The sequence below is a fragment of the Medicago sativa genome, chromosome 1, assembly GCF_051527215.1.
Source record: "Medicago sativa cultivar Bolivia chromosome 1, Bolivia_mono, whole genome shotgun sequence".
In the NCBI taxonomy this organism is placed as follows: Eukaryota; Viridiplantae; Streptophyta; class Magnoliopsida; order Fabales; family Fabaceae; genus Medicago; species Medicago sativa.
This window is the reverse complement of record NC_140749.1, coordinates 57,524,327-57,550,186: the sequence shown is the minus strand read 5'-3', so window position 1 is coordinate 57,550,186 and position 25,860 is coordinate 57,524,327. Positions and strand designations below refer to the sequence as shown.

General features: G+C 34.0%; 3 protein-coding genes across 4 annotated transcripts; 2 read left to right on the top strand and 1 right to left on the bottom strand.

Annotated features, from left to right (window-relative positions):
• The first annotated feature begins 9,735 nt into the window (after positions 1 to 9,735).
• On the top strand, positions 9,736 to 13,956 carry LOC146955707 (F-box/kelch-repeat protein At1g57790-like). 2 transcript variants are annotated; one of them, XM_085722818.1, is made up of 3 exons: positions 9,736 to 9,833; positions 10,592 to 11,739; positions 13,655 to 13,956. In XM_085722818.1, the coding sequence occupies exons 1-2, from the start codon at positions 9,802 to 9,804 to the stop codon at positions 11,688 to 11,690; spliced, it is 1,131 nt and encodes a 376-aa protein (XP_085578944.1). In that variant the 5' UTR covers positions 9,736 to 9,801; the 3' UTR covers positions 11,691 to 11,739; positions 13,655 to 13,956. The 2 variants fall into 2 exon arrangements, with proteins under 2 accessions (XP_085578944.1, XP_085578934.1); XM_085722808.1 differs by having other exon boundaries at positions 13,622 to 13,956.
• Positions 13,957 to 18,384: 4,428 nt separating this feature from the next.
• On the top strand, positions 18,385 to 23,281 carry ABCB29 (ABC2 homolog 12). Its single transcript, XM_085722790.1, has 10 exons — positions 18,385 to 18,963; positions 19,864 to 19,950; positions 20,043 to 20,150; positions 20,271 to 20,537; positions 20,609 to 20,692; positions 21,105 to 21,321; positions 21,499 to 21,584; positions 22,131 to 22,318; positions 22,545 to 22,674; positions 22,941 to 23,281. Exons 1-10 carry the CDS (start codon positions 18,415 to 18,417, stop codon positions 23,085 to 23,087), a joined length of 1,863 nt encoding a protein of 620 aa, XP_085578916.1. The 5' UTR covers positions 18,385 to 18,414; the 3' UTR covers positions 23,088 to 23,281.
• A 1,006-nt stretch (positions 23,282 to 24,287) lies between these two features.
• On the bottom strand, positions 24,288 to 25,368 carry LOC146955705 (uncharacterized). Its single transcript, XM_085722798.1, has 2 exons — positions 24,935 to 25,368; positions 24,288 to 24,697 (listed from the first exon to the last, which is right to left on the bottom strand). Exons 1-2 carry the CDS (start codon positions 25,055 to 25,057, stop codon positions 24,551 to 24,553), a joined length of 270 nt encoding a protein of 89 aa, XP_085578924.1. The 5' UTR covers positions 25,058 to 25,368; the 3' UTR covers positions 24,288 to 24,550.
• Positions 25,369 to 25,860: the final 492 nt, after the last annotated feature.

Genomic DNA, 25,860 nt, shown 5'->3' with positions numbered 1-25,860 from the left:
GAGGACTTGCATTTTCGAAGATTATCTAGTGGTGACTCGAGTAATTTAGTTCGACCCTTCTATGGATGAAGTTAAAAACGCAGTTTGGGATTGTGATAGTTACAAGAGCCCGAGACCGGATGGTATAAATTTTGGTTTCATTAAAGAGTTCTGGCAAGAGTTAAAAGATGATTTTATGAGATTTTTGTCCGAATTTCATACAAATGGTAAACTAACGAAGGGGTTGAACTCTACTGTTATTGCTTTGATCCCGAAGGTGGAGAGCCCTCAAAGGCTCAATGATTTTCGTCCTATATCCTTGGTGGGTAGTGTTTACAAGGTTTTGGCGAAGGTTCTAGCTAACAGGCTGCGTGAGGTGATTGGTAGTGCTGTTTCAAACTCTCATTCAGCCTTTGTTCCAGGGAAACAAATTTTAGATGGTATTCTTATTGCCAATGAGGTGGTCGATGAAGCCAAACGATTGAAAAGGGAAATGCTGTTGTTTAAAGTTGATTTTGAAAAGGCATATGATTCGGTTGATCTTAATTATCTTAATGTGGTGATGATCAATATAAATTTTCCAACTTTGTGGCGGAAATGGATTAATGAATGCGTCGAAACAACAACTGCTTCAGTTCTTGTGAACGGGTCAGCGACGGAGGAGTTTCCTATAGAACGTGGCCTCAGGCAGGGAGACCCATTTTCCCCATTTTTGTTCCTTCTAGCTGCTGAAGGTTTCAATGTTTTGATGAATACATTGGTATCTGCTAATTTGTTTCGTGGGTACAGTGTAGGGTGGCTTGGTGATGTTACTTTATCTCATCTTCAGTTTGCGGATGACACTCTAATTATTAGAGACAAAAGTTCGTCTAATGTGCGTTCCATGCGGGCGGTGCTACTTTTATTTGAGGATATTACTGGTCTTAAGGTAAATTTCAATTAAAGCATGTTGACTGGTGTAAATGTTTCTGATTCTTGGTTGTCGGAAGCTGCTTCTGTGATGAATGGTCGAATGGGAAAAATACCTTTTGTGTATTTGGGTTTACCTATTGGTGGGGATGTCAGAAAACTTAGTTTTTGGAAACCTATGGTTGATCGAATTGTTGCACTGTTGTCATCTTGGAAGAATAAATTCATGTCTTATGATTGTCGTCTGGTATTACTGAAATTTGTCCTGTCTTCGCTCCCGGTTTACTTTCTTTCCTTCTTCAAGGCTCCCGCAGGTATAATCTTCTATATCGAATCTATTTAAAAAAAAATTGGGGGGGGGGGGGTTGAGGAATTTAGGAAAATCGCTTGGGTGAATTGGGAGTCGGTCTGTTTACCGAAGGAGGAAGGTGAGTTGGGTGAATTTAATTTGTCTCTTTTAGGGAATTGTGTTGGAGGATGTTGGTTGACAAGGAGGGGTTGTGGTATCGAGTGTTGAAGGCTAGATATGGTGAGGAGGGGGGAGGCACGCCTCTTTGTGGTGGAGGACGGTGTGAGCCATTCGGGTAGGGGCTGGTATGGGTGTAGGTAGTTGGTTTGAAGATAACACTCGTAGGGTAGTTGGTGACGGTCAAACTACTTATTTTTGGGCTGATAGTTGGGTTACCGGAGTTCCTTTAAGTACTAGGTTCCGTTGTCTCTTTGATTTGACTGTTCACCGAGATTGTTCCGTGGCGGAGATGGAGGCGTTGGGTTGGGAGGTGGGAGGAGGTGCTTGGGAGTGACATCGCGGTCTTATTGCTTGGGAGGAGGAGAGCCTGAGGGAGTGCTCATCTTTGATAAATAACATTGTTTTGCAGGATAACGTTTGTGACAAATGGCAGTGGATGCTTGACCCTAATCACGGCTAATCAGTGAGTGGGGTTTATCGGTTCCTGACGGTAACTGCTGAGATTACGGTTACGAGTCCTTGTCATTATGTTTGGCATAAGCTTGTGCCCTTAAAGGTATCTGTTTTCGCTTGGCGTCTGCTTCGTAATAGAATTCCTACAAAAGTGATTTTGTTACGTTGAAACATCCTTCAACATAATAACATTACGTGTGTGAGAGGATGTGGTTGCTCCGAGACGGCATATCACCTTTTCCTCGGATGCAACACGTTTGGAAGCACGTGGATGGCTCTGTGGCGCTGACTCGGTATTGTTTTTGTTCCATCAGGCACTTTAGGAGATCATTTTCATCAATTTATCCATTTGGCGGGCATGCCGCGATCTATACATCTATTTCTAAAGGTAATTTGGCTTGCTTGTGTGTGGGCAATTTGGAAGGAGAGAAACAACTGCATCTTTAATAATGTCGCCTCCAATCCTCTTGCTATCGCGGACAAAGTGAAGTTGAATTTGTTCTTATGGCTGCGAACAAACCACCCTTTTTTTGTTTATTGCTACCATGATTGGTGTCGCAACCCACTTTTGTGTATGGGAGTGTCTATGTAATTATTGTTAGTTGCTGCTCTTTTGTGCTTCTTGGTTAGGCGCAAATTGTAACCTTGTACCATGTTTAGTGACTCACCTTCTGCACGCCTTATGCGGCGTGCATCGCTTTTCGTTATTTATAATATTCCATTTTGATTTGTTAAAAAAAAATCAAAATAGAACTTTTGATATATTATGCGATTTGCATTTCTAATTGTATTACAAGATGCCTTAGTGAAATCAAAACGTTAATTGTGAGGTACAGAAGATATAGAAAAAACAATTGGTGATAATTTTGGGAAGAAAAAAAAGCTAGCTAAGCGGTCAAAGATGTGCAAATTTTGATTTTTTTAATGAGATGCATAATTTCATCAGTTCCCAAATCACAAATCACAAATATTGCATATATGTTTCCTTAGCCCACACACTTTTTTTTTAAAGAAACTTTAGCCCACACACTTGGTAAGTGTGTTTTTCCCTTTCAATTGATATATCAGAACTCATGGATTATTATCTGGAATTAGCTGCAGGTAGCACTTGAGTGACATAGAATTGGTGACATTAGCTAATTACAATGTTACAATCCTTGTGTGTGTGTGTGTGTGTGTGTGTGTGTGTGTGTGTGTGAGAGAGAGAGAGAGAGAGAGAGAGAGAGAGAGAGAGAGAGAGAGAGAGAGAGAGAGAGAGAGAGAGGCCATTTGTCACATTGTGGTTGACCAATGTCACTAATTCTATGTCACTCAAGTGCTACCCAAAAACAAATTGAGTTTCTTTTATCTTGTTACATAAATCATTTATACACTTGACCAAATAAATAAATAAATAAATAAATAAATCATTTATACATTTTTTTTCTGAAAGAGAAATCATTTATACCTATTTTTTTTTTTTTTAGGAATACCTAATTATTTACCATTAGCATCTATGCTACAATAATTTAGTTAAGACAAAATTATGTTTACATTCTTTTAGGTTTTGGTCTTTAAGTTATTTGCTTCTTGAATTGATCATTTATGTTATATCGTTTACACCGTTAACATTTAAGTTGTGTGCATCTTGCATTGTAGTACTATTTATGTTAGAGTGGTGCTATTTGGCACGACACTCTCTTCCACACGAATTTGCACGACCCACACATCCTACACACAACTTGCTCATTTAATTGGAGGCTTTTTCATGTTAGTTTATCCATTTTCAAAATTATAAGCTAAATAATAAAAAAAAAATGTAAACATGATATAAACAATATTGACTTGATCACCGTCAATGTCATTATCACTGTTATCCAAAGTAATGTATTCTGTTATCCCATGGTCAAGGGTAAACCATCAAATATTTGATTTAAACTATATTATATTGTGACATTGATTTGTAGTAGCTCACAGGAAGAGATATGCTTGAGATTTATCATAAAAAATTGCAGTTGAACAAATCAAATAAGAGTGAAAGAATCTGTCATGGAATATGAACGAAAAACCCTCTCGTGCACTTTAGCATTTTTCTTTATGTTATATTTTGCGAGTGAACCACGATTATTGTTCTAGAACAAGAAATGAGCGACATACATGTGCAGTGATTGAAGTTAGCCAAAATTCTATGAGGGGGCCAAATATAAATAAAAAATAAATTATATTTTTATGAATATTTTCTTTACAATTTTCATTGTGACAAAAACTATATGTATACTCCATCCAGTCACTATTATAAGCAAAAAACTACTTTTTAAGTTCATTGAATAAATGATGTATGTGGTATATAATAATGACTACATACACCACTCATTCAATAAACCATGATAGTGAGTATGTAATTCATAAATTATATACTCATTCAATAAATTTATATGTAATAAATTTATATGTACTCCCTCCGTCCCTTAATGTAACCACCCATTTGATTTTATTTTTGTCCCTAAATGTAACCCCCTTTTCAAATTACTAGATGCATTTATTACTTTTTTCCTAAACATACCCCTAATTAATACTACTAACTTGTCTTCAAATATGAATAGTCAAATTTAATACACATACAAACAAAGGACAATTTGGTAATATTAATACACAAAACAGACACATTAATTACACTGACAACTTTTCTTAAGAAATGTGAAAAATGCAAAGGGGGGTTACATTAAGGGACGGAGGGAGTAATAAATTTAAAGCATTGATCATTCAATAATTATATACTCGTTCGGCCTCACACTAGATATGAATTACATACTCACTATCATGGATTCGTGAATTTGAAGCATTGATCATTAATGAAGACATTGTTGCGAAAATTTATATGTCTGAGTTTAATCATTTTGGGATTTAATAATTTAGATTTAAAGAGGAAGTAAAGTTCACAAGTCCTAGCTCGTCGAGTAAAAATAAAAAAATTATTAGGTCGAACACTGTGACTAACATTTTATAAGGCAAATATATATATATATATATATATATATATATATATATATCTGTGTGTGTGTGTGTGTAAAATATGTATTATAAAAAGAACGAAAAATGTAAAAGAAAGTACAACGGTAATACCAACACAAAAGTAGGAGGGGCACAAGAGATACCCAAGAATCGGAGTCCTACAACAAACACAAAGAGGAAAAAATAAAAAACATAAACATAAAACAACACCAACACAACAATAACCCAAAGGACACCATGACCCATAGCCAGTCCCCAACAATAGGCAACCATAGCCTAGAGAACCAGAAAAAGGGACAAGCACGAAGGGAAGTTGAAGACCATAAGCCTAACCATGCAAAACACATGAAGGCCCCAGGGTCGACACGATAAACACTCTATTGGGCCAACACATGATGGGATAAGCCTCCCACTCAAGAAAGGACAGGGGCTACCAAGATTTTTACCCAGAAACAACTTCCACGAGAAAAGCTTTGCCCTAGTCACCAGAGCCTCGACAAAATACAGACCCCTGAAAAGATAATATCATTGCGAGAGCTCCAAATAGGCCATAAAACAACATGTCAAACAAGAGTGAAACCTAATATCACCCTCTAACAAGACCTCATACTAAGATTTGAACTCTAACTCATTCACTTGCGTGTGTTGAGTTTTCAATTGCTATTGTCATTTTGTCTATCTACCAAAAAAAAAGTGAAGGGGAGAAGGAAATGGAGGAGTTTGACATTCATATTAAAATGCCACACTTGCTCTTTTTCGTTGGAACATGTTAAAAAGGTTAACAATTGAGAAAATGGGTAAACTTAAAGTATTGCATGCTATAGAGTCTCGGATCGGATAAGAGATTACCATACAACATGCTAGTGGGAGACAATTATCATCTCACAAGTCAATTTTGTGGGGTTGTGTTAGGCACAACCATAATTTCTAAGATGAAATGAAAGCCTAATTCAAATCACCCATCATTTATAAGTTAGCATGCACACATGACTTTATAAGTTAGTATGCACATAAAATAATTTTACACATTCACCAAATCAGATGGTAAAAATAATGTGATTTTCCTGTTATTGTAAAATTATAGTTGTATATATTATTTGCCTTAAAGAGACGTACATTTACCATGACAAAAATAAAAGAATTAAATACTTATTAATGTTTGAACACCAATCATACGAGGGAGGAAGTAACTAGAGGAATTGGCATTCTTATAACTTCTGTTTCTAGAAGACGTTAGGAGAACTTTCCTTTTTATTATTATAAAAAAAGAACAAGGTGACTTGGTTGCGTTGGATAAGACCTTATGTTAGGTTGAGATTTGAGAGGGACATGGGAGTAGTAGTAATATACTCAGGGCCGTCTTAACAAATTCATAGGCCCGGTTTTAATTTTATAAGGGTTGCAAAAGAAATTAAATTCCGGGCCCCAAAAAAAATAAATAAGCCATTTTAAAAAAAAAAATATAAAACACACTTTGGTGGGTCTTGAACATATGACCTCACACTCAACAAAAAGTGGCCATGCCACTAAAGCAAGCTGTACAAACTAAAATAATTTGCTTTTAATAGGTATATAACCATTATTTATGTGTCTTACATATAAAAAAAAAAAAATATTTTGGGCCCCAAAAAATTGGAGGCCCGGTGTCGTCGCCCAGCCTCGACGGGCTATGGGCCGGCCCTGAATATACTAGTGCTACTTCTGGAAGTGTAAAAGTCAAAGCACGTTTGCTCAACAAAAAAAAAAAAGTCAAAGCACGCTGAGTGACTAATAATTTATGGATTATTAGTTTATTACTACTCGTATTGTAAGATTCTGCATTTCTACTCACCCAATGAAGTTACTCGAAGCAGAATAGAAGCCGCCAACACTATTCAGCCGCATGTCTTATTGGTCGATTGCCACGTTTACACATTGAAGCTTCCTCAACATGCAGCTTCTAGATTCAAGGTTATAATACTTGAACATTTTTAAATCAACACTGAAAAGAGTTATTCGTTCGCATATGCATCTAGCTTCGTTTTTTCCCAAAAAAATATGCATCTAGCTTCTTTAGTCATGAAGATTTTTTTTTTTTAAAAAAATGAGCATATTTCTATTATTTCTTGTATACATATACTTAGAGAGTGTAAGACAACTACCGTGCAGACTTTTTAGTTAAGTTTGGATGCTCCATAAGATTAGATTTCATCTTGTTGCAGCTTGATGCCTCAAACCGAATTATGTCTTTAGTGTTCTTGTTTTTTTTTCTTTTATTTCTTTTATTTTTCTCATGTCATTCTACCGAAACAAAACAAAGAGTTAATCACTAAATACGAATACTAATTGTTCCAACTTCAAGTTATTAGCACTGCATCTTGTGCGTGTTTGTAGTTAATAAAGTTTTCTTTTGCATTTCAAAAAAATAAAATGAGACGGCCCATATAATTTGAATGATATTTTTTAGGCTTAAATATGGAAATGGTCCCTGCAAATATCTGGCGTTTTGGTTTTAGTCCCTATAAAAATATTTTTTTGGTTTTAGTCCCTGCAAATATAGAATATTTGGTTTTGGTCCTTGGTATTTTGTTTTAATCCTTGTAAAATCATTTCATATTGAAATTGGTCCCTATAATATTCATTTTAGTCCTCATTTTGAAGGACTAAAATCAAATATTCTACATATTACAAGGATCAAATCCAATATGAATCAATTTTACAAGGACTAAAATAAAATACCAAGGACCAAAACCAAATTTTTTATATTTGCAGGGACTAAAATCAAAAAAATATTTTTACAAGGACTAAAACCAAAATATCAGATATTTGCAGGGACTATTTTCATATTTAAGCCTATTTTTTATAGACAAATATTAGTTGCTACCAAATAATGTCTTAAAATTTAGGGCATTACAGAGGTGGAAACCTTGTTAAGCCTTAATTTAAGGTGGGGAATTCCCCATGGCTTCTCATGGTTCGACTCATCATTGTTTCTCCAATGACTTCATGGAACCAACAAAGTGTTATATTGGTGAAGTAGATTGATAACCTATGGTTGTTCACCACCATAACCCACAACATGCCTTGGTGTCGTCAAACCCATAAGAGGTGGTACAAGTACATCAAGTCGTGGCATATATGTTGTAAGATTAGCCGATACATGTGGATAAGTTATTTGTGGCCGTTAAATCGGGTAATCCAGAATTGGGGCATTGTATTTATGCTAGTGGGTTACATGTATATCATCCAACATAAGACATGTTGTTTACCTACATAGTGTTTAGGGAAAACTTGTTGCATGTCAATTTGGCCTCCTGCCTCAGGTGGCCTTGTTGCCATATGGGCATGTCCAAGTTGAAGATTAGCTTGGTTGAAAATATCATTCGCCATTAGGTGCCCCTAAGGTTAGCTATAACAAAAGTACTAAGCTATGAATTATAAAAAGTAGAAGGTACATGTTGTATAAGTATTGGTTGAACCTATTGAGGTCCCACCAATACAATGATTAACTTGCTTTGATTAATAATATTTGCCAGACCTTGGTTCCCTTACACTCTTTATGGGGGTACTGCTAACAAAATTGTCACCAGGATTGGCTCGTCTGAACTTCAACTACTTGCATTTCTGAACCTAATTGTGAGCTATGAGTTTGATAATGTCAGCAAGTTGTTGAGATACTTGATACATGATGTCATGTATCCCTATGTCAATCTTCTATTTGATGAAGGAAATTATTATTACTTATGGAGTCTAATGTGTATCAATTAATTGTGCTTCAAAAATTTTCGGAGGAGCCACATATTTTGACATTCTTACCATTTGTTAAGGTTTGTTTGGTCTATATTGGTCTGAAATTCTAGTTAATGATGATGACAATTGGTCTATACTGCTAAGACTATCACCAAACCTATTGTGCATATGCCGAACATAGTCTTGATTTGGGAAACTAATTTTTTTAGTGATGAAGACCATATTGTCCCACTGGACATGCCAAATTTGTTGATGGTGAAAAATTTAGTTGATATCCGACTGATATTCTCAACTATGATTCCCTATTCTTAATGCAATTAACTTTGAGAGAGAAACTATGTCCATCAATTGTTGTTTCCTTAACTGCTCTAGTAAAGTGTTAAGTACGTTTATTTTAGGTTTTGAGCCATTAGACTACGAAATTCATAAAAATAGATAGATAATTGTGTATTGATGAATAGATAAAAATAGCAAATTTAATGTTGTGTTTGATTGGATGTGTCTATTAAAATTTACAAACTCAATATTTATAAGCAAAATTTATCCCTATTAGTTGAATAATGTGGCTTACAGCTTCCATTCCAGCCTCTACTCATCTAGTTTCACATACGGTGCGTTAGGTTCCCTCATTGAGGGGACCATATCGTCCCATGTCTGACTCTCATATTCCTCCTTCACAACATGATCCATTGATAAGGTCTTTGGGGAGAAGACCCCTCAAGAACATGCTTCCTCTCTCATATTTCTTTGCTGTTAGTGGCACTATAAATATAGAGAATGAGTTTTAAGCATCATTGTCCAATCATACTGAGATTTAACCTAGTCTAAGATCCTCAAAACCTACATACTTATATTTAATAGACTTTATTTATATTCTTAGTATAGTCATATAAGAAAGCAAAAAAAAAAAAAATATATCACAACTAGTTACCATTGCTCTTTCAAAAAAAAAAAAAAAACTAGTTACCACTGTATTTTCACTCTAACAAAGGTTGTAGCAAGAGTTATTTACAAAATGGTGGGAGAAAGAAGTATGGTTTGGTTTAACAACATGGACACATACATATGTGTCGAAACAGAAGAGTTCACACGTATTTGATGGACGGACAGGTAACTAAGACGGAGCCGCCTCGCACGTGTGAGTGCGGTAACTCAATCAACTTGATTCATATATCCACGTGCTTTCATTTCTCTCCTCTCTCTTTGAAACACTTTCCACTTCGTTCTCTCTTTCTTAAACAACAACAACGCTACTTCATCAATTTCGCATAATGTCAGGCAAAAAGAGAAGAAAATTGAAATTGTAAGCTACTTCTTCATCAAATCAAATTGTGAATTTTCAATTATAATTCATATTTCACTTTTTTAATTAATCGATTATTTAAACTAAATGTGTGAAAATTGGGTTTTAATGTTGGATCTCTGTGTAGAATGGTGGATTTAATCTTTTTCATGTTAGATTATTGAATCTGAACTCTGAATTGAACAAAATTGAACAAATTTGCTGATAGTGTATGTTTATCACATTGATTGCATTAGGGTTTATGGATCAAATTAGTGAGATCAGATGTTAGTTGAATACTGTGATGCATGTTTTTTATCTACTAGTTATGTGTTTAATTTTATTAATCTGCTATCATCGTGCTTAATTTTGAAGAATTAAACTAAATTAGTTTAGGATTTAAATACTTTACACTGTCAGATCATTAGAAACATATGACTTTTACATGATTGGTTGTGATGGACTGACAGTGTAAAACTTTTTAAAGTGACAGTGCATAGAAACCAAGCTCATTAATTGATGGGTGTGTTGTTTGTTAATGATTGAGTTTTGACTCAGATTGATATAATTATCACTCTATAGTGTTCCTAGTTGTTATGTTATGTTATCTAATTTAATTTTTTTTTTATTCACAATTGGGTAGTGGAAGAATATGGATTCATTAATATGAAGACTTGATCAAGTCACAAAGTTCTAATAATTTTTATCCTTGTTGCATTTTAAGAGCATTCAAGTGGATTTGTTCGGTTGAATTCTTACATGCATTTCTGATTATTTAGGTTAAGTGATACAATTGCTAAGAGCAGAAGAGAAGCAACAGAGGTGGAAAATGATAATTTGGAGCTGCAAACATGGGCTGATCTCCCTGCTGAACTATTAGAAATGATCATATCTCGTTTAGCCTTAGAGGACAATGTCCGTGCTTCTGCGGTTTGCAAGAGTTGGAATTTTGTTGCCAATGCTGTACGCATGGTGAACCAATCACCATGGTTGATGTATTTTCCAAAATTTGGTCAGTGGTATGAATTCTATGACCCTGTGCAGCGGAGGACCTATTCCATTGAGTTTCCTGAGTTGAATGGATCTAGAGTTTGTTACACAAAAGATGGTTGGTTACTGCTATACCGGCCAAGAACTGATCGAGTGTTTTTCTTTAATCCTTTTACTCGGGAGACTATCAAAATGCCAAGATTTGAGATGACATACCAGATAGTTGCGTTCTCTTGTGCTCCAACATCACCTGACTGTGTATTGTTCACTGTTAAGCATGTTAGTCCTACTATTGTGGCCATCAGCACATGTCACCCTGGGGCAACTGAGTGGGTCACTGTTAATTACCAAAACCGTCTGCCTTTTGTCAGTAGCATATGGAATAAGCTTGTGTTCTGTAATGGACTCTTTTATTGCCTGAGTCTAACGGGTTGGCTAGGGGTATTTGATCCATCTGAACGCACTTGGAGCGTTTTATCGGTACCTCCACCCAAATGCCCAGAGAATTTTTTCGCAAAAAATTGGTGGAAGGGGAAATTTATGACCGAGCAAGAGGGAGATGTTATAGTAATGTACACATGTTCTAGTGAAAACCCTATTATTTTCAAGTTAGACCAGGCCTCAATGGAATGGGAAGAGCTAAAAACACTAGATGGAGCAACTCTATTTGCTAGTTTCTTGTCTTCTCATTCAAGGACTGACCTCCTTGGAAATATGAGGAACAGTATCTACTTCTCTAAAGTTCGTTTTTATGGAAAGCGTTGCATATCATTCTCTCTTGATGACTATCGCTACTATCCTCGTAAGCAGTGGCATGACTGGGGTGAACAAGACCCTTTTGAAAGCATATGGATTGAACCACCAAAGGATTTTTCTGGATTCTCATGAAGAATTTTAGTGAAACAAATGGACATTCCAAAATCAGTAATGTGTAGAGGTATTTGTTATCACTTGGTTTTTAGCCTTGTTTTATAACTTCTTGTTATATGCTTCAAACTAATGCATAATAAGCTAGTATATGGTTGTGCTTTGCTAAATGTGTATATTTTAACAGTTCATCAACATTTTTGGTGTTTCATTATTTCATTTGATTATGAATGCTTGCTACCTGCAGTGTAATCTAGGATTCATCGTTCATTTATTCTTATGCTAAGTTATAGGATTTGAATATGATCCACTCATACTATTGTACACTATCATCTAATTATTCGTTGTCATCTCATTATAATAGTTGGACTGTGATAATAGCTATCTAAAAAGTCAACTGTTCTATTAATGCATCAAACATATGATTGATTTGATAATATAAAAAATTGTGAATGCCAAAATTAAACTCAGAAATATGTTTCATTTACAACTCTAAAAAAGGTTACATGTCCGTATATTTTTTTGTAGCATCTCCCATTTCAGTTTTGGTCATAACTCGTAAATAATACTTCGCATCTGACTGCACCTTTTACATAAAAGCTCTTGTAAATGCTAGTCAGTATTTTTGAAATGGCTTGGTTACTGTCAATGTTTTAATTGAAACTAACCATGCCCATCATCATCGGCTTTGGAAAAGAGAAAAGGGATTCCAGGTTAAACTGCCAAATATTATTGTTACATACTATATTTATTTAAGAGAGATGACTGGTTTATTGGGAGTTGTGACTTGTATGAACTTGATTTTACATGAATAATCAGGATTTCAACATTACTTCATGTATGTTTGTGTTGAATTATTTGTTAAAATCTTAAACAAGTTCATCCATTCATTTCACATTAAACAATTAGCTTTCGTAAAGTGTCTGCCTAACTTTCTTAGTAGGGAGGGGAAGAAAAGAAGGAAAAATAACTATTGGGGTAAAAGTTTATCAAGCCAAGAATGTCTTATTCTTGGTTTTCTTGTTGTACAAAAGATGGTTTAATCTCAACTTAGGTGGTTTGGGCATCTGTGGAAGCGACATGTAGATTCTATAGTATGGAGACTTGGAGAGAGTATTAGATGGAGGGTGGAAAGGAAAGAAAAACTATAGGAGAAATTATTAGGAAAGACCTGAAGGTCAATGGTTTTGATGAAGATATGATTTACGATAGAATGTTATACCATTGTTTGATCTGTATAGATTATTCCACCTAAGGCTTGGTTGTTGTCGCTGCTGCCTGCTTTTCTTTTTTGGGAGAGAGAGAGGAGAGGAGGGGGTACAACTTACAATGTTAAGAAGAAGGATAACAAAAACACAAGTTGACGGGCCAGGGCTTCCGAGTTCTTAATGCATTTTGTAATTTTGGAAGAAATTAACAATGACAAGGGAGGATAAAGCCTAGAAGGCGTATATTAAATGTCAGACACTCCACCTAGCAAATTTGTAAATCTAGTCTGTTTCCTGACTTTGTCGTGTAACCAAAGCCAACTTATACTTTGAGTTTAACTGGCTATACAGCCACTATTAATTGCACCATTTTGTTTAGATTTTCCTCTCAGTATTTAACTGAGTACACCTCTGATGTACAAAGAATAAAACATGCACCAGCAATTCTGACTACTCAGAAAACCTTGTTGGAACTAAACAGTGCTGAACTTATTTAGCAGATTTTTAAAGTTGGTTTTGTGTTTAATGTGCCAACTTTGTGATTGGATTCCATGCTTTTACAGCTGAACTGGTTAGTGCAATCTATTTTGTTGTGCAACTTATACCATTTTTTAACTAGGGACTTGATAGTCAATCTATGAAACTCTCGGTTGGAATGCAGCATTTTCATATATCTAGTTATCTTAGTTCAGTAATACAATTCTTAATTCACTGCATGAAAAAATTTCCATGCTGCAATTTCAGAGTTCCTAGTTATCTCTCTTTGGTGTGTAGCAGTTCATTAGTTAAGCTCATTTGGAAGCATGCCGAAGGCAGCATCTTTACGGGCGGGATGTACGTAGGAGGCTACTTATATGTGAAGGAATTGAATCTGATGCTAAAGACTAGGTCCCTTGATTATCATGTCTCTGCTGATCTAAAAAATTTAAGATTTTTCCATGCATAGTGAAGTGGTGCTTATATATGCAGAACAATTGGAGTTCATATAAATTATTACTGATTACTCGCAGCTTTGTTGACATTTAATTTGGACATACAATCTATAGATTTATATAGATGGTTATCCACCTTTCATTTTATGTCTGGGTTTTTTTATCGAATAAATTTTATTCTATTTCATTTTTTGGTACAAAAGAGGGGCTGCATAAATTTGATGTTTGGTTTGATTGTTTGCTAATTCGATTTTAGCTGTACAATATGTTTCAAAAATGAATGTTATTTCATTTCACCCTATATAACCAAATCAAACATTAGTATTCTTCGTATCAGAAAAAAAAAAAAAAAATCTGTATTCTCGGTGAAACTGTGTACATAGTTTTAAACACTACTACTACTACTCATGCATTAGTGATGATGTCTTGAGCATCTGAAAATTTTGCAGATGAAAGTGTATGTGTCTTCCCCTTGGGTAAAAAAATGCCTATTCGTTTGAAATTATGTGTACAATAGTAAATGAAAATAAACCCACAAATTTAGATTATCAACGAGTGTCCCTGTGAGTTTAACTCAGTTGATAAGGACAATGCATAATGTCCGGGGTTCGAACGAGTGTTTGTATTCTCCATTTGCAAGCAAACGAAACTTTGAATCAATTAAGATAACATAGACATGCAATCTTCTGCACCAAAAAGAAAAATTTATCAAAGGAAAAAAGACAACAAAGCTACCATCAAGAAAGAACAATAAAAATTTAAAAACAGTTCAGTGCAGCAGCAAATGCATTAAAAAATACATACATCATTCCTTCATGGCAAACACCTTAAACAGAAAAAACATAACATCCACAAGACTAATACAGAACTGGTTGAACACCAACACAACTAAGGCAAGCCAACCCACAAGGCCAGAACTAAGACAAATCTCTACAACCCACTTGATAACACTCCAAACTAGAGGAAACAACCTGTAGCTAAGAAACTACACAGTTAGCAGATGAATACAGCCAACAGAATTGCAGCCGAACCATGATAATAACTCAAATTACAGCTCCACACAATCAAGTCATACTCTAGGATTCAAGTACCATTGAGTGTTACCATAATCCAAACTGTTTGATTTAACACTCAACCAATCCACGAACACTTTTTTACAAAATCAACCATGTTATCAGTGGAAATAGCTCTGTTGTTAAAAAGCTTCTCATTCCCTTCCTTCCAAATACTTGAAATACAAGCAAACCGTACCGCACCAACTCTATTAAATGCCATACACACCACCTAGCATGTTTGGATTGGTGTTATAGGATGTGGAATGGAATAAAATAGACTAGATTTTATTTCATTTCTCTTAATTCCACCTTATACCACCAATCTAAACATATCATATTTCTCAATGGAACTGTGCACATATATTCTATATATAGCGCACATAATCTATATAAAACACGCTACTACGACCATACAGTGTCTGAAAGGTTTGCTGATGAAAATGTGAGTGCAAACATGAATGAATGGAAAATTCCACCCTTAGGTGAAAAATGTACCTCTCCTTATTCCTCTTATGTACAATATAAAAGAAAATTCCACAAATTTAGATATATGATCGGATAAGCTTACTACTGGCAAGGGATTTTTTTGCCAAATAAAAAGGTGCACACTTACTCGTTGATAAAAAGGTGCACACTTATTCCACAAATTTATGTTGGTCTAAGTTAACAAACCCAAAATAAAAGTTCTTGCACTAATGAAGTTACTCTAACAAAAAGAGTTAAACACTCATAACGTGATGAACCTATGTTCGAATTTCAATTGAGAGATATCCATATTTAAATATGACACGTCTCGAATAGAATTATTTTCAATTGAAGAAATCTATTGAAAAAAATTCTTAATTTTTAAGTTACTCTCGACAGACTTAAAAAGACTTACTTTAAAATTCGCTTTAGACCTATAAATATATTGTGCCCGGTTGAAGGTTTCAAATGTCTTACCATTTTCTTCTTTGAAAGCAAATGTCTTACCATTTGAATCGATTAATATTTGTAAAAAATGGCAAATAGATTCATCTATCATGATTTAATAAAAAGAACCTCGTGAGTTTAACTCGGTTGATAAAGACAATATATAATACATTCAAGGTTCGAAGTTTGAACGCCGGAAAAAAAAATAAATAAACAAGCATGGTGCATTAAATATTGATGAAGAAAAACGTATTTAAAAGGGAAATGTTAATGAGACAATTCATATGAATCGAATAGAAATTGGTCCAACACTAATCTCTATATTATTATTATTGTTATTATTATTATTGTTATTATACATGTATTCTAAGCTACACTTTGCTTACATGTCACCTCACAAATGCCTCTTTTCTAACTTATTTTCTATAAGCATTCACCATGTGGCTTTCTCTTTTCTTTTATCCTTTTTTCATCTATTTACTAAATATTTACATATATTAATTCTTATATTTATTATGTAACTTACCAATTAAGTTTTGTAACTTTTCACAATCCATTCTTACGGCCATTCTGCTACACGTGGCTCTCTTTTTTCTTCGATTTTTTCATCTACCAATATAAATTTATTGACCTCAATTTATTATATATATAATTTCCGTTTAATTTGGGGAAAATAAGTGTCAACTCATTTATTTCAAAAAATAATAAAAATAACGGTAGGTTACATACTTCTATTACTTCTCTATATAAATATAAATAACAATTAATTAGTGCTACTCCTTTTATTTTTATAGCTGCTTCGACTACTATTTTAAAAAAAAAACTACCCACTAGCGAAATAATGTACACTCTTGGAAAGAAAAAAATGCCAAATATTGTACATTATTCATTCTTAAAGCCCCATCCACAACATTTTTTTTTCTTCAAAAAATGATCTATCTCTAATAATAATCCAAATATTGTCTATGCAATATCTTTTCCCATGAATACCAAAATGAATAAAATATGTCTAATAAGAAATTAATGGTCTCCGGATTAAATAAAATTAGATACACCTCAAAATATTTACACCATCACTATAGGATATGTCCCTTTACATTCCTCCACATAAAACCTAAAAAGATGTTAGGCTTTGAATCATCCTAATTTCCTTATTTCCCTCTCACCTATATAACTAACACTAATCTCTCATATTCCTTTTTTGCTCATGATATGTTGCATTTGATCATTTTCCTCCTAATCTTTTGGCTTTACCATCAGGTTTGTTGTTGATGTCAGTGACACAAAGCAAACCATTTTTCTACGTTTTTTTTTTGTAACGTGTTATTCATATGTTTATTGTATATTCTTTACTTTCACAGGCTTGGAGTAGTCAAAATTGATGGTACGCATACCCTTATGTATATTCTCTCTAATGCTGATTGATGAGAAGGTATCTGTCGTTGCTCTTAAATTGACCATATGGTTAGGTAATGTAATTGTCTACTTATCCTCTTTCATTTGTTTTGCTTAGTTTATTCTCTTATATGGATATGATGTTGTTTCTTAATTGTTTCTAATATTTTTCTCTATTACTTTAAGAATTCCAACTCAATACACATGAAGGCCACAAAGGAAATAAATATGAAACAAAGTAGAATGCATTAAGATTCGTACCAAAATAATCGCATGGTCAGGTAATTTAATCAATCAATATGTTAAAGAAGTGATAAATTTTATACATTTTATTGAAGTAATCTAAATAATTAATGACATAAAAATATCTCTTTTTTATTATCTGAAAAAAAATGTTAAAAAAATATTTTGGCAAAAAAAATATTATACAATTCATAAGTTAAAAAATAGTGTTCGTAAAAAAATGAAGTAAAATATATCCGCAGTCATAGAAAGTTGAGATTGAACCATTATCGTGTTAAGATGATCTTAGTGTTGGTACAGTGGTGAAAAAAGATACTGAACAAGAAGATAAGGTTGTTTAGGGTTGGTTACATCGGAAGAGAAAGTTCTAAACATATTTTGATTTAAAAATAGTGTTTGTAAAAAAAATCAAATATATTCGGTCATATGATGTTGAGAACGAACCATTGTTGTTTTAAGATGATCTTCGTGTTGGTATAGTGGTGAAAAAAAATAATGAACGAGAAACTAAGATTGTTTAGGGCTACAAGAAAAAAGAAAGTTCTAAACATGTTTTAATTTTTAAATTATGATTTGAACATATTGTATCTAATTGACATGTTTTATTCACTAAAAATTTGACTTTTTGACATGTATCCGTTTGATTTTTTTACCTATTTGTACCAAAAAATTTAAATTATATAAGCAACTCCTAATAAAACCCGTGCAACACACAGGTTATATACCTAGTGAATATGTATAATCCTCCCAATTTAAGCCACATACTTGCTTCTTATAGTATATCAATATTCAAGGAGAATGCTGTTTATAGCGACAAATAAATTCGCATAATTCCATGCCCTTATTTTGCTAACCGCTTCAATGCACAGGTGGAATTTTTTTTTTGTTTGGCACCAAACAAGTTTCACCTTCGGGATGATTTCGCGAGATTTCTCTCGCGTTATATAGCACTTCCCATGTTTCAAACACCATTCTCGTTCCCATTTCCTCAAGAAACATAATGCCAATCTCATGTTCACTCTCATCATCATTCATTCTTCCAAACCCAAACCCAAACCTCCATCCAATCCAATTCCAAACCAAATTCCGAACCAAAAACAACCACCACTTCCCGAACCTAAAAATCCGGTGCACCTCCCTCCGAACCAACAACAACACAATTCAATTCCTAAAACCATACCTAACCTCCCAACAAAAACCAATCCTCTACGGTTGGCTCTGCAGCGCAATCTCCGTCTACTCCCTTTCCAACATTCTCTCCAAATTCTCCGCCGTCACCACCGCCACAACAACCGTCGACGTCACGCAGGGATTCGCGCTCGGCGGTTTGGTTCTTGTTCGGTTGATTGCCACGTATGCACAACACGCGCTTCTTTGGGAAGCTTCGTTGAACGCGGTTTATGAGGTTCGTGTTCATGTGTTCGATAGTGTGTTGCAGAGGGAACTTGCGTTTTTTGAAGGTAACGACGCCGTTTCGAGTGGGGATATTGCTTATAGGATTACTGCTGAAGCTTCTGATCTTGCCGCTACCTTATACGCTCTTCTTAACGTGAGTTTTATCTTATTATTAATTTATTATTATTATTACTACTATCACACTACCATTTTACACACAAACTTTGGTGAAAAACTTTGACGTTGATTTCTACACACCTACAGTGTAAAACTTTTGAAGCTCACAACAGTACTTATTGGTTGACAGTGTAAAAAGTTCTATATAGGTCATGTATCAAAATTAATCTCAATAGTTCATCTTTGTAAAATTTGAAGATTAAAATATATTTGCAATATTGTCATAAATTAACTGTAAAATTTATGGTTAATGGCATTTAAAATTATGGTTTATTACGTTCAATGGATAACTTATGAGTTGTGGCACCTTGTTATATTCATTAACAAGCAATTGAACGTAATTAATAACATATTTAAATTGCGTTAACAATCCAATTTACTTTTAAAATTTGTTGTCAAATTTGTGTGTGAGAATAAACATCTCTTTGCTTTTTTAAGTGCACATACTATAAGTAGAATTTTTGTCACCCTGTTACATGGCATGGATTGTACCTAATATGGTACTTTGTATGACCCCAATAAATGACGAATCTGTGCAAAGCGCAAATTTATTGTACTTTGTGGTGTGAGGGGCATGGGAAATGTATCCCCTAATGTTCATTTTTTTAGAGGTTAAATCCTATCCCTTTGTATAATATGTTGAATGAGAAGGTATGTGTTTAAATAAAATGAGAAATAGAGGATTGAATGGTTGGGGGAGTTTATAATTTATGAACATGACCCTTCTCATGTTTTTGCTTGTAGTTTTGAGTACATTCCACAATAATTCCATTTATGTTCCATTTATTTGCATGCGGTTTTTACTTTTTAGTTCAATTGATTGGTCACTTTATAGTATCTGTTTATATTTTTTATGATTAGCCCTTGTTTCTGACAGACCATAGTACCAAGTTCTCTGCAATTTTCTGCAATGATAATGCATATGCTGGCTATAAGTCCTGAACTTTCTTTGATATCAGCTATGGTGAGTCAGAGGATTATGCTTTCTTCTTCCCACTTGATTGTTCTTTCAGAAAGACTAGGTTTAATCATGCGTTATGCTTTTGCAAATTGCAGGTTATTCCTTGTATGGTTCTAGTTGTTACCTTTCTTGGTCAAGAACTTCGCAAAATATCTAAGAAGGCACATATTAGCATTGCTGCTCTCTCAGCTTATCTGAATGAGGTAAACGTGATTGTCTCATGCTCCTTCATTGTACTTTAAGAAGAAATCTTAAAAGCCTTGCACTGTTTGCAAATCTTGTTATCTACCCTGTGTTCAATATTTTTCCCCCTAAACAATTAGATGCTGCCCGCGTATCTCTTTGTGAAAGCGAACAACGCAGAGTCACTTGAGAGTGTCAGGTTTAAGAGACTGGCCCTGATGGACTTTTCTGCAATGCTGAACAAAAAAAGGATGAAAGCAGTAATTCCCCAGGTTATTCAGGCTATTTATTTTGGAGTTCTTTCCATACTTTGCGCAGGTTCGGTGGTGATTTCAAGAGGTTCATTTGATCGCTGTAGCTTGGTTTCATTTGTGACTTCATTGCTTTTCTTAATTGAGCCTATTCAGGTATTGTTATCATGGTTCAGCTTTTGAGGAGCTGTCTTTGGTTATCAATCTTAAAATAAAGAATCACGCAGGATGTAGGAAAAGCTTACAATGAATGGAGAGAAGGAGAGCCAGCTATTGAACGCTTGTTTGCTATGACAAAGTTCAAAAATAAGGTAAATTTATGACCACTTGTTTAAAAGACCCTATATGACATTGGATCTGCATGCTTGTTTAACTTTCACCTTTCTTTTCCATTGTTTTATATTTTCTTTTCAATTTGTCTGAATTTTGTTTGAAATTGATAAGATAAGAAGAAAAAAAAATCTAGGATGGTTTGAGCATATAATATCCTGTTCTACTGTTTTAAAATCTAGGATGAACTGATGTCCATAAGGTGTCAGCTCAGTAAAAGTTTTAACCATGTAATCTCAATAGATGAGGTTCAAATCTCCTCGAGAATGGTTGTAAAATGGTCATTAGTGTCACTTTGATCAACAATAATTTGCTCTTCCCCCCCTTTTTTTTAAAAAAAAGCTAGATGAACTTCAATAATAGATCTTTTTTTTTTTCCTTTTTGAATAATAGGTGGTTGAGAAACCAGATGCTGTTGATTTGGACTATGTTACAGGGGACCTGAAATTCTGTGATGTCTCCTTTAAGTACAGTGATGGCCTACCTCATATCTTAAATGGTTTGAACCTTCACGTTAGGCCTGGAGAGATAGTTGCTATTGTTGGCCCGTCTGGGGGAGGAAAAACAACACTTGCAAAACTGTTGCTTCGGCTTTATGACCCTATATCTGGTGAGCCATTTATTTAATATGAAGATGAACATACTTAATTTTATCATGTGTGGTTTAGCATGGGAATAGTAATTTATCAAATACATATCTTATACTAACTGGTTTTACTTTTACGCTCAGTTCTCAAATTCTCATCTTGCTTATTAATAGCTTTTATTCATATTCTTATACGCGCAGGTTCTATACTGATTGATAACGAAAACATCCAGAACATTCGTTTGCAGAGTTTAAGAAGACATGTTGGTGTAGTTTCTCAAGATATAGTAAGTGATTCATCACTCAAGCTTCTGTATTCTTCTTCTTTTGTATGCAGGATTTTACTTCAGTTCACAAGAATTTAAAAAATGTACAAGCTTTTAGGAGCAGTTTGGCAACTCTCATAACTGGTTTGATACTGTTTATGATAAACTAGTATAAATTCAGGTTATCTTGCAACTAGTTTTAACTGAAACAAAGTTTGGTTTAAAAAATATATTTTAAACTAATTTTGTCCAATCCCTTTTAAAATATATATTTCTGAGTAATTCCTATAATTATCCTCATCATTTATCTACCCTTAAGATCTAGCTTAAGGGGAGAGAAAGGAAGAATAGAATGGAAAAGAGAGAATTGGAAATGGTTGAACTAGAAAATAGCCATATTCAAAATGATGTATTAAAGAACACCATTTTTGTCTCAAAATTGGTTTCCACAAGAACCAGTTTTAAAAAACTTGGGTGCCAAACACCTTATGTGTAAAGACTAGCTCCACTGCACTTAGATATCTAGTTTTTACTTCAATCTCAAATACTGATGGTATATGATTGTAGACACTTTTTTCAGGTACAGTTGCTGAAAACATTGGTTATAGGGATCTGACAACAAAAATTGACATGGAGAAAGTGAAGCATGTAGCTCAAACTGCTTATGCAGACGAGTTTATTAGAAAACTTCCAGAAGGATACAATACCAATATTGGACCAAGAGGCTCAACTTTAAGTGGAGGCCAGAAGCAAAGGTAAATTTTCAAATTCAAATTTCATTCTGTTCTATAAACCATGAACTAACAGACTTAATAAAAAAAAGTTAACTTGATAAAGAAAACCATGGATTAACAGCTAATTTTGTTCTGTTTGAAAAGAGCTTTTGGAAGCTATGATTTATATAAAGAACAAATTTGATGTTTTGAATACTTAGAAGTATCATTCAAATTTGATCTGTTACTTCGTTTCTCAAACTTACAGGCTGGCTATTGCAAGGGCTTTCTATCAAAATTCTTCTATATTGATTCTGGACGAGGCAACTTCTGCGTTGGATAGTAAATCTGAGTTGTTAGTGAGACAAGCTGTGGAGCGTTTAATGGAAAATCGCACGGTATGGAAACTAGCCTTTTCTGTTATTTGTCATGTGACATTTGACTATGATCAGCTAGATAAATATTTGTTGTGCATTCAGTTTATCTTATTCTCATTTTCTTGTGATGTTTCTCTTATTTCTATATCTCATTTTGTTGCTTTCAGTTTTCAATATGTTAGTCATTGGATATGCTTAATTGAGACCTTAGTAATTCTTATAGTTTTGTTAATTTGTATACCCTTTTCTTCCCTGTGAAGCTTCAAACATTCTTCCTATGTTCATAGGTGCTTGTGATCTCTCATCGCTTGGAAACCGTTATGATGGCTAAAAGAATATTCCTCTTGGATAATGGAAAGCTTGAAGAGCTGCCTCGTTCTACTATGTTGAATGGTCACATGGATTCATTGCTATCTTCTGGTCATATTGTTTGAATATATTTTACGCCATTTGATTCATATGTTTGCATATCTACTGTGAGGTTTATAATATATATTCACATATAGTTTCAAAATCATGGACTCTGTTTATGTGTGCGCATGTGGTTATGTGAATGTACATCACCTTGTCTGAATTTGAATATGAGTAGTTAGTAAAGTGAGAAAATAAAAAAATTATATTTTAATCACCCGTGATTCGTTATGCATGTGCATAATATCAACCATTGATTTGTTCATCAATCGTCGATATTACTCACATTACTATCTAAAGTAAATTTCTCACTTAAAGGAGTCTTACCCTTGGCTCAATTTTCCTTGGAATTTGGAAAATCTATTGTACATTCTTTTGTAATCATGTACTCCATATAAGCAAAGTGTCTTGTTCTTGTAATTTATGCAATCATGCCCCTTCTACTCTCCAAGTGCTTATGTTGTCATAAATTCCATGCCGAAACAGTTGAGGGAAAATTCATTAAGTTTGAAAGCTTAGTAGCCTTAAGCAAAAATCAAGCGACTAATTGTGGTCTACAATGTAGACCTGAATCTAAGTTTTGGGCAGAAAATCACTAAAGGTCCCACATTATTTACGTTTAAAAAGATAAAAGACATTTTGATAATAACTGAAAATAATAAAGGACCAATTTAAAACTTTAAATTAAGTTAAAGATCCCTGAGTGAAACCGAACTCAAATTCTTTAAGTAAGGTCTCTAGTTCGAACTTTGTGAGTGGAGATATTATGGTTGGGAAGGGAGGCCCTACTATACTATGGTCAACCAAGTTCTCCGACGGAGAGTAATTATTGGTAAAATCGATAAATACTTTACACTAATGACATGGTTATAAAATAAAAGTATCCTGATACCATTTTGTCTAACAATGAATTTAACTTTTTATATCACAACCAAAGAAAAATGATACTACCTCCGTCCCAATTTAATTGACACAATTTTGTTTTTCACACATATTAAGAAAAATGTATAAATAAAGGGGTAAATGGAATATATTGTATTGGGATGATAAAAGTAGTATTATTTAGTGTTATATTGTATTGGAAATGATGAAAGTTGTATTGAAAATTGAAATGAGTCATTTATTTTGGGACACTTTTTTTTAGAAAATGGGTCAGTTATTCCGGGACGGAGGGAGTATAATTTTTGTAACTTGACACTCCGATACATCAATCATCAGGGTACTTACATCCTAAAAAGTGTATATGATTATCATTTGATAAATACTATTGAGATATGAAGGTACATAGTGAAAAAATGGATATGATTATCATCTCATAAATATTAAATAGTTTGTGGTGCTGGGGACTTATTTGAGAACCCAAAAATTCCAGAAAGGATGGGCACCACTAATTCATACAAAAAGAAAGAAAACTTGTATTAAAAACAAATAAAGAAGAGAATATCTATGAATCTTCTAATACTCTCGAACACTGAGCAATGTGGGATCATTTCTCTTTCAATTTCTTGGTTATGGCAAATGCTGCTCCTGCCAGAGCCACAACAATGCTTGAAATTATAATTGCTGATTTTAGTTTATCCAAATATTCCTTCTTTTCTATTTGCTTTTTCTTCTGTTTGGCTGCAGCTTCCTCCTTCAATCAATAAGCACCATTGGACAAAAAAATAAGATATATATTAGTTCTTCGGTCATGTCCCATAATTCCATCTAAAAATTGAAAGAAAATCTATGAACATTGACATCAGATATGACACCGACACTGACACATGTAATATTTTGAAAAATGAAAGTAATTGAATGTAATCTATTTGCCGGTGTCCGAACAAACTTAACCTCAGTGTTGCATAGAAAAAACAATCAATGCAGGTACCTTCATTTCCTTGGAGGCAGCAACCTCAGAAGATATAGGATCAACTTGAACCTCAGTATTATTCCCAGGATTCAGTTCTGCAGCAATATCTGCAGATGGAAACGTTTCGTCTGAGCTTGCCATATTTTCTTCTAGCTATCAAGCAATGATACTATTGTTATGGAATAATGGTGGGAGAGAGAAGAGAAGAGAAATTAAGAAATAATGAATAAAACATTATCAAGGATCAATGCCAAAAAAGGTTGTTCATTTTAAATTGACACGTGCTAGTGTTCCGATTAATGAGGATGTTATAGCTTTCTTGTTCTCAAACTTGCCGATATACTTGTTCAGACATGCCTCAACTTTGTGGTATAATATAGTACATTACTTAACCTACAAGAAAAACAAATCAACAAAAACAGGAAACAGGTATACTATTAATAGACCTTGTTTCCACTCTCTTCAATACCAAAATAGAATGTGTTCCGGAAACAAAAACAAAAAAAGAATGTGTTCTTACCTTAAAAGTGGCAAATAACAGTACTCACGTCACATGGTCCCACACTAAATATCACACTTTGCATGGTAAGTAAAAGATTGAGGAGTGTTATATGAGAAAAAAATAGACCATATTCCTAACAACGTATAAAGAATAGACCGTTTATAATTATTGACGTGATTATAAGAGAAAAACAACTTCCCTCAAAAAAAAATATAAGAGAAAAACAACTAATAAAATAACGATGACCACTATATTATGCATTAATAAAAGGTGAGGAGATTTATCTATGTCGAGTTGACATCAATCAAAATCATTTATTTGTTATTCAATAGCTATGTTATGAAAATGTCGAGTTGACATCAACCAAAATCATTTATTTGTTATTCACTAGCTATGTTATGAAATAGTTGTAAGACAAATGAATGATTTTTATTGGTGTCAA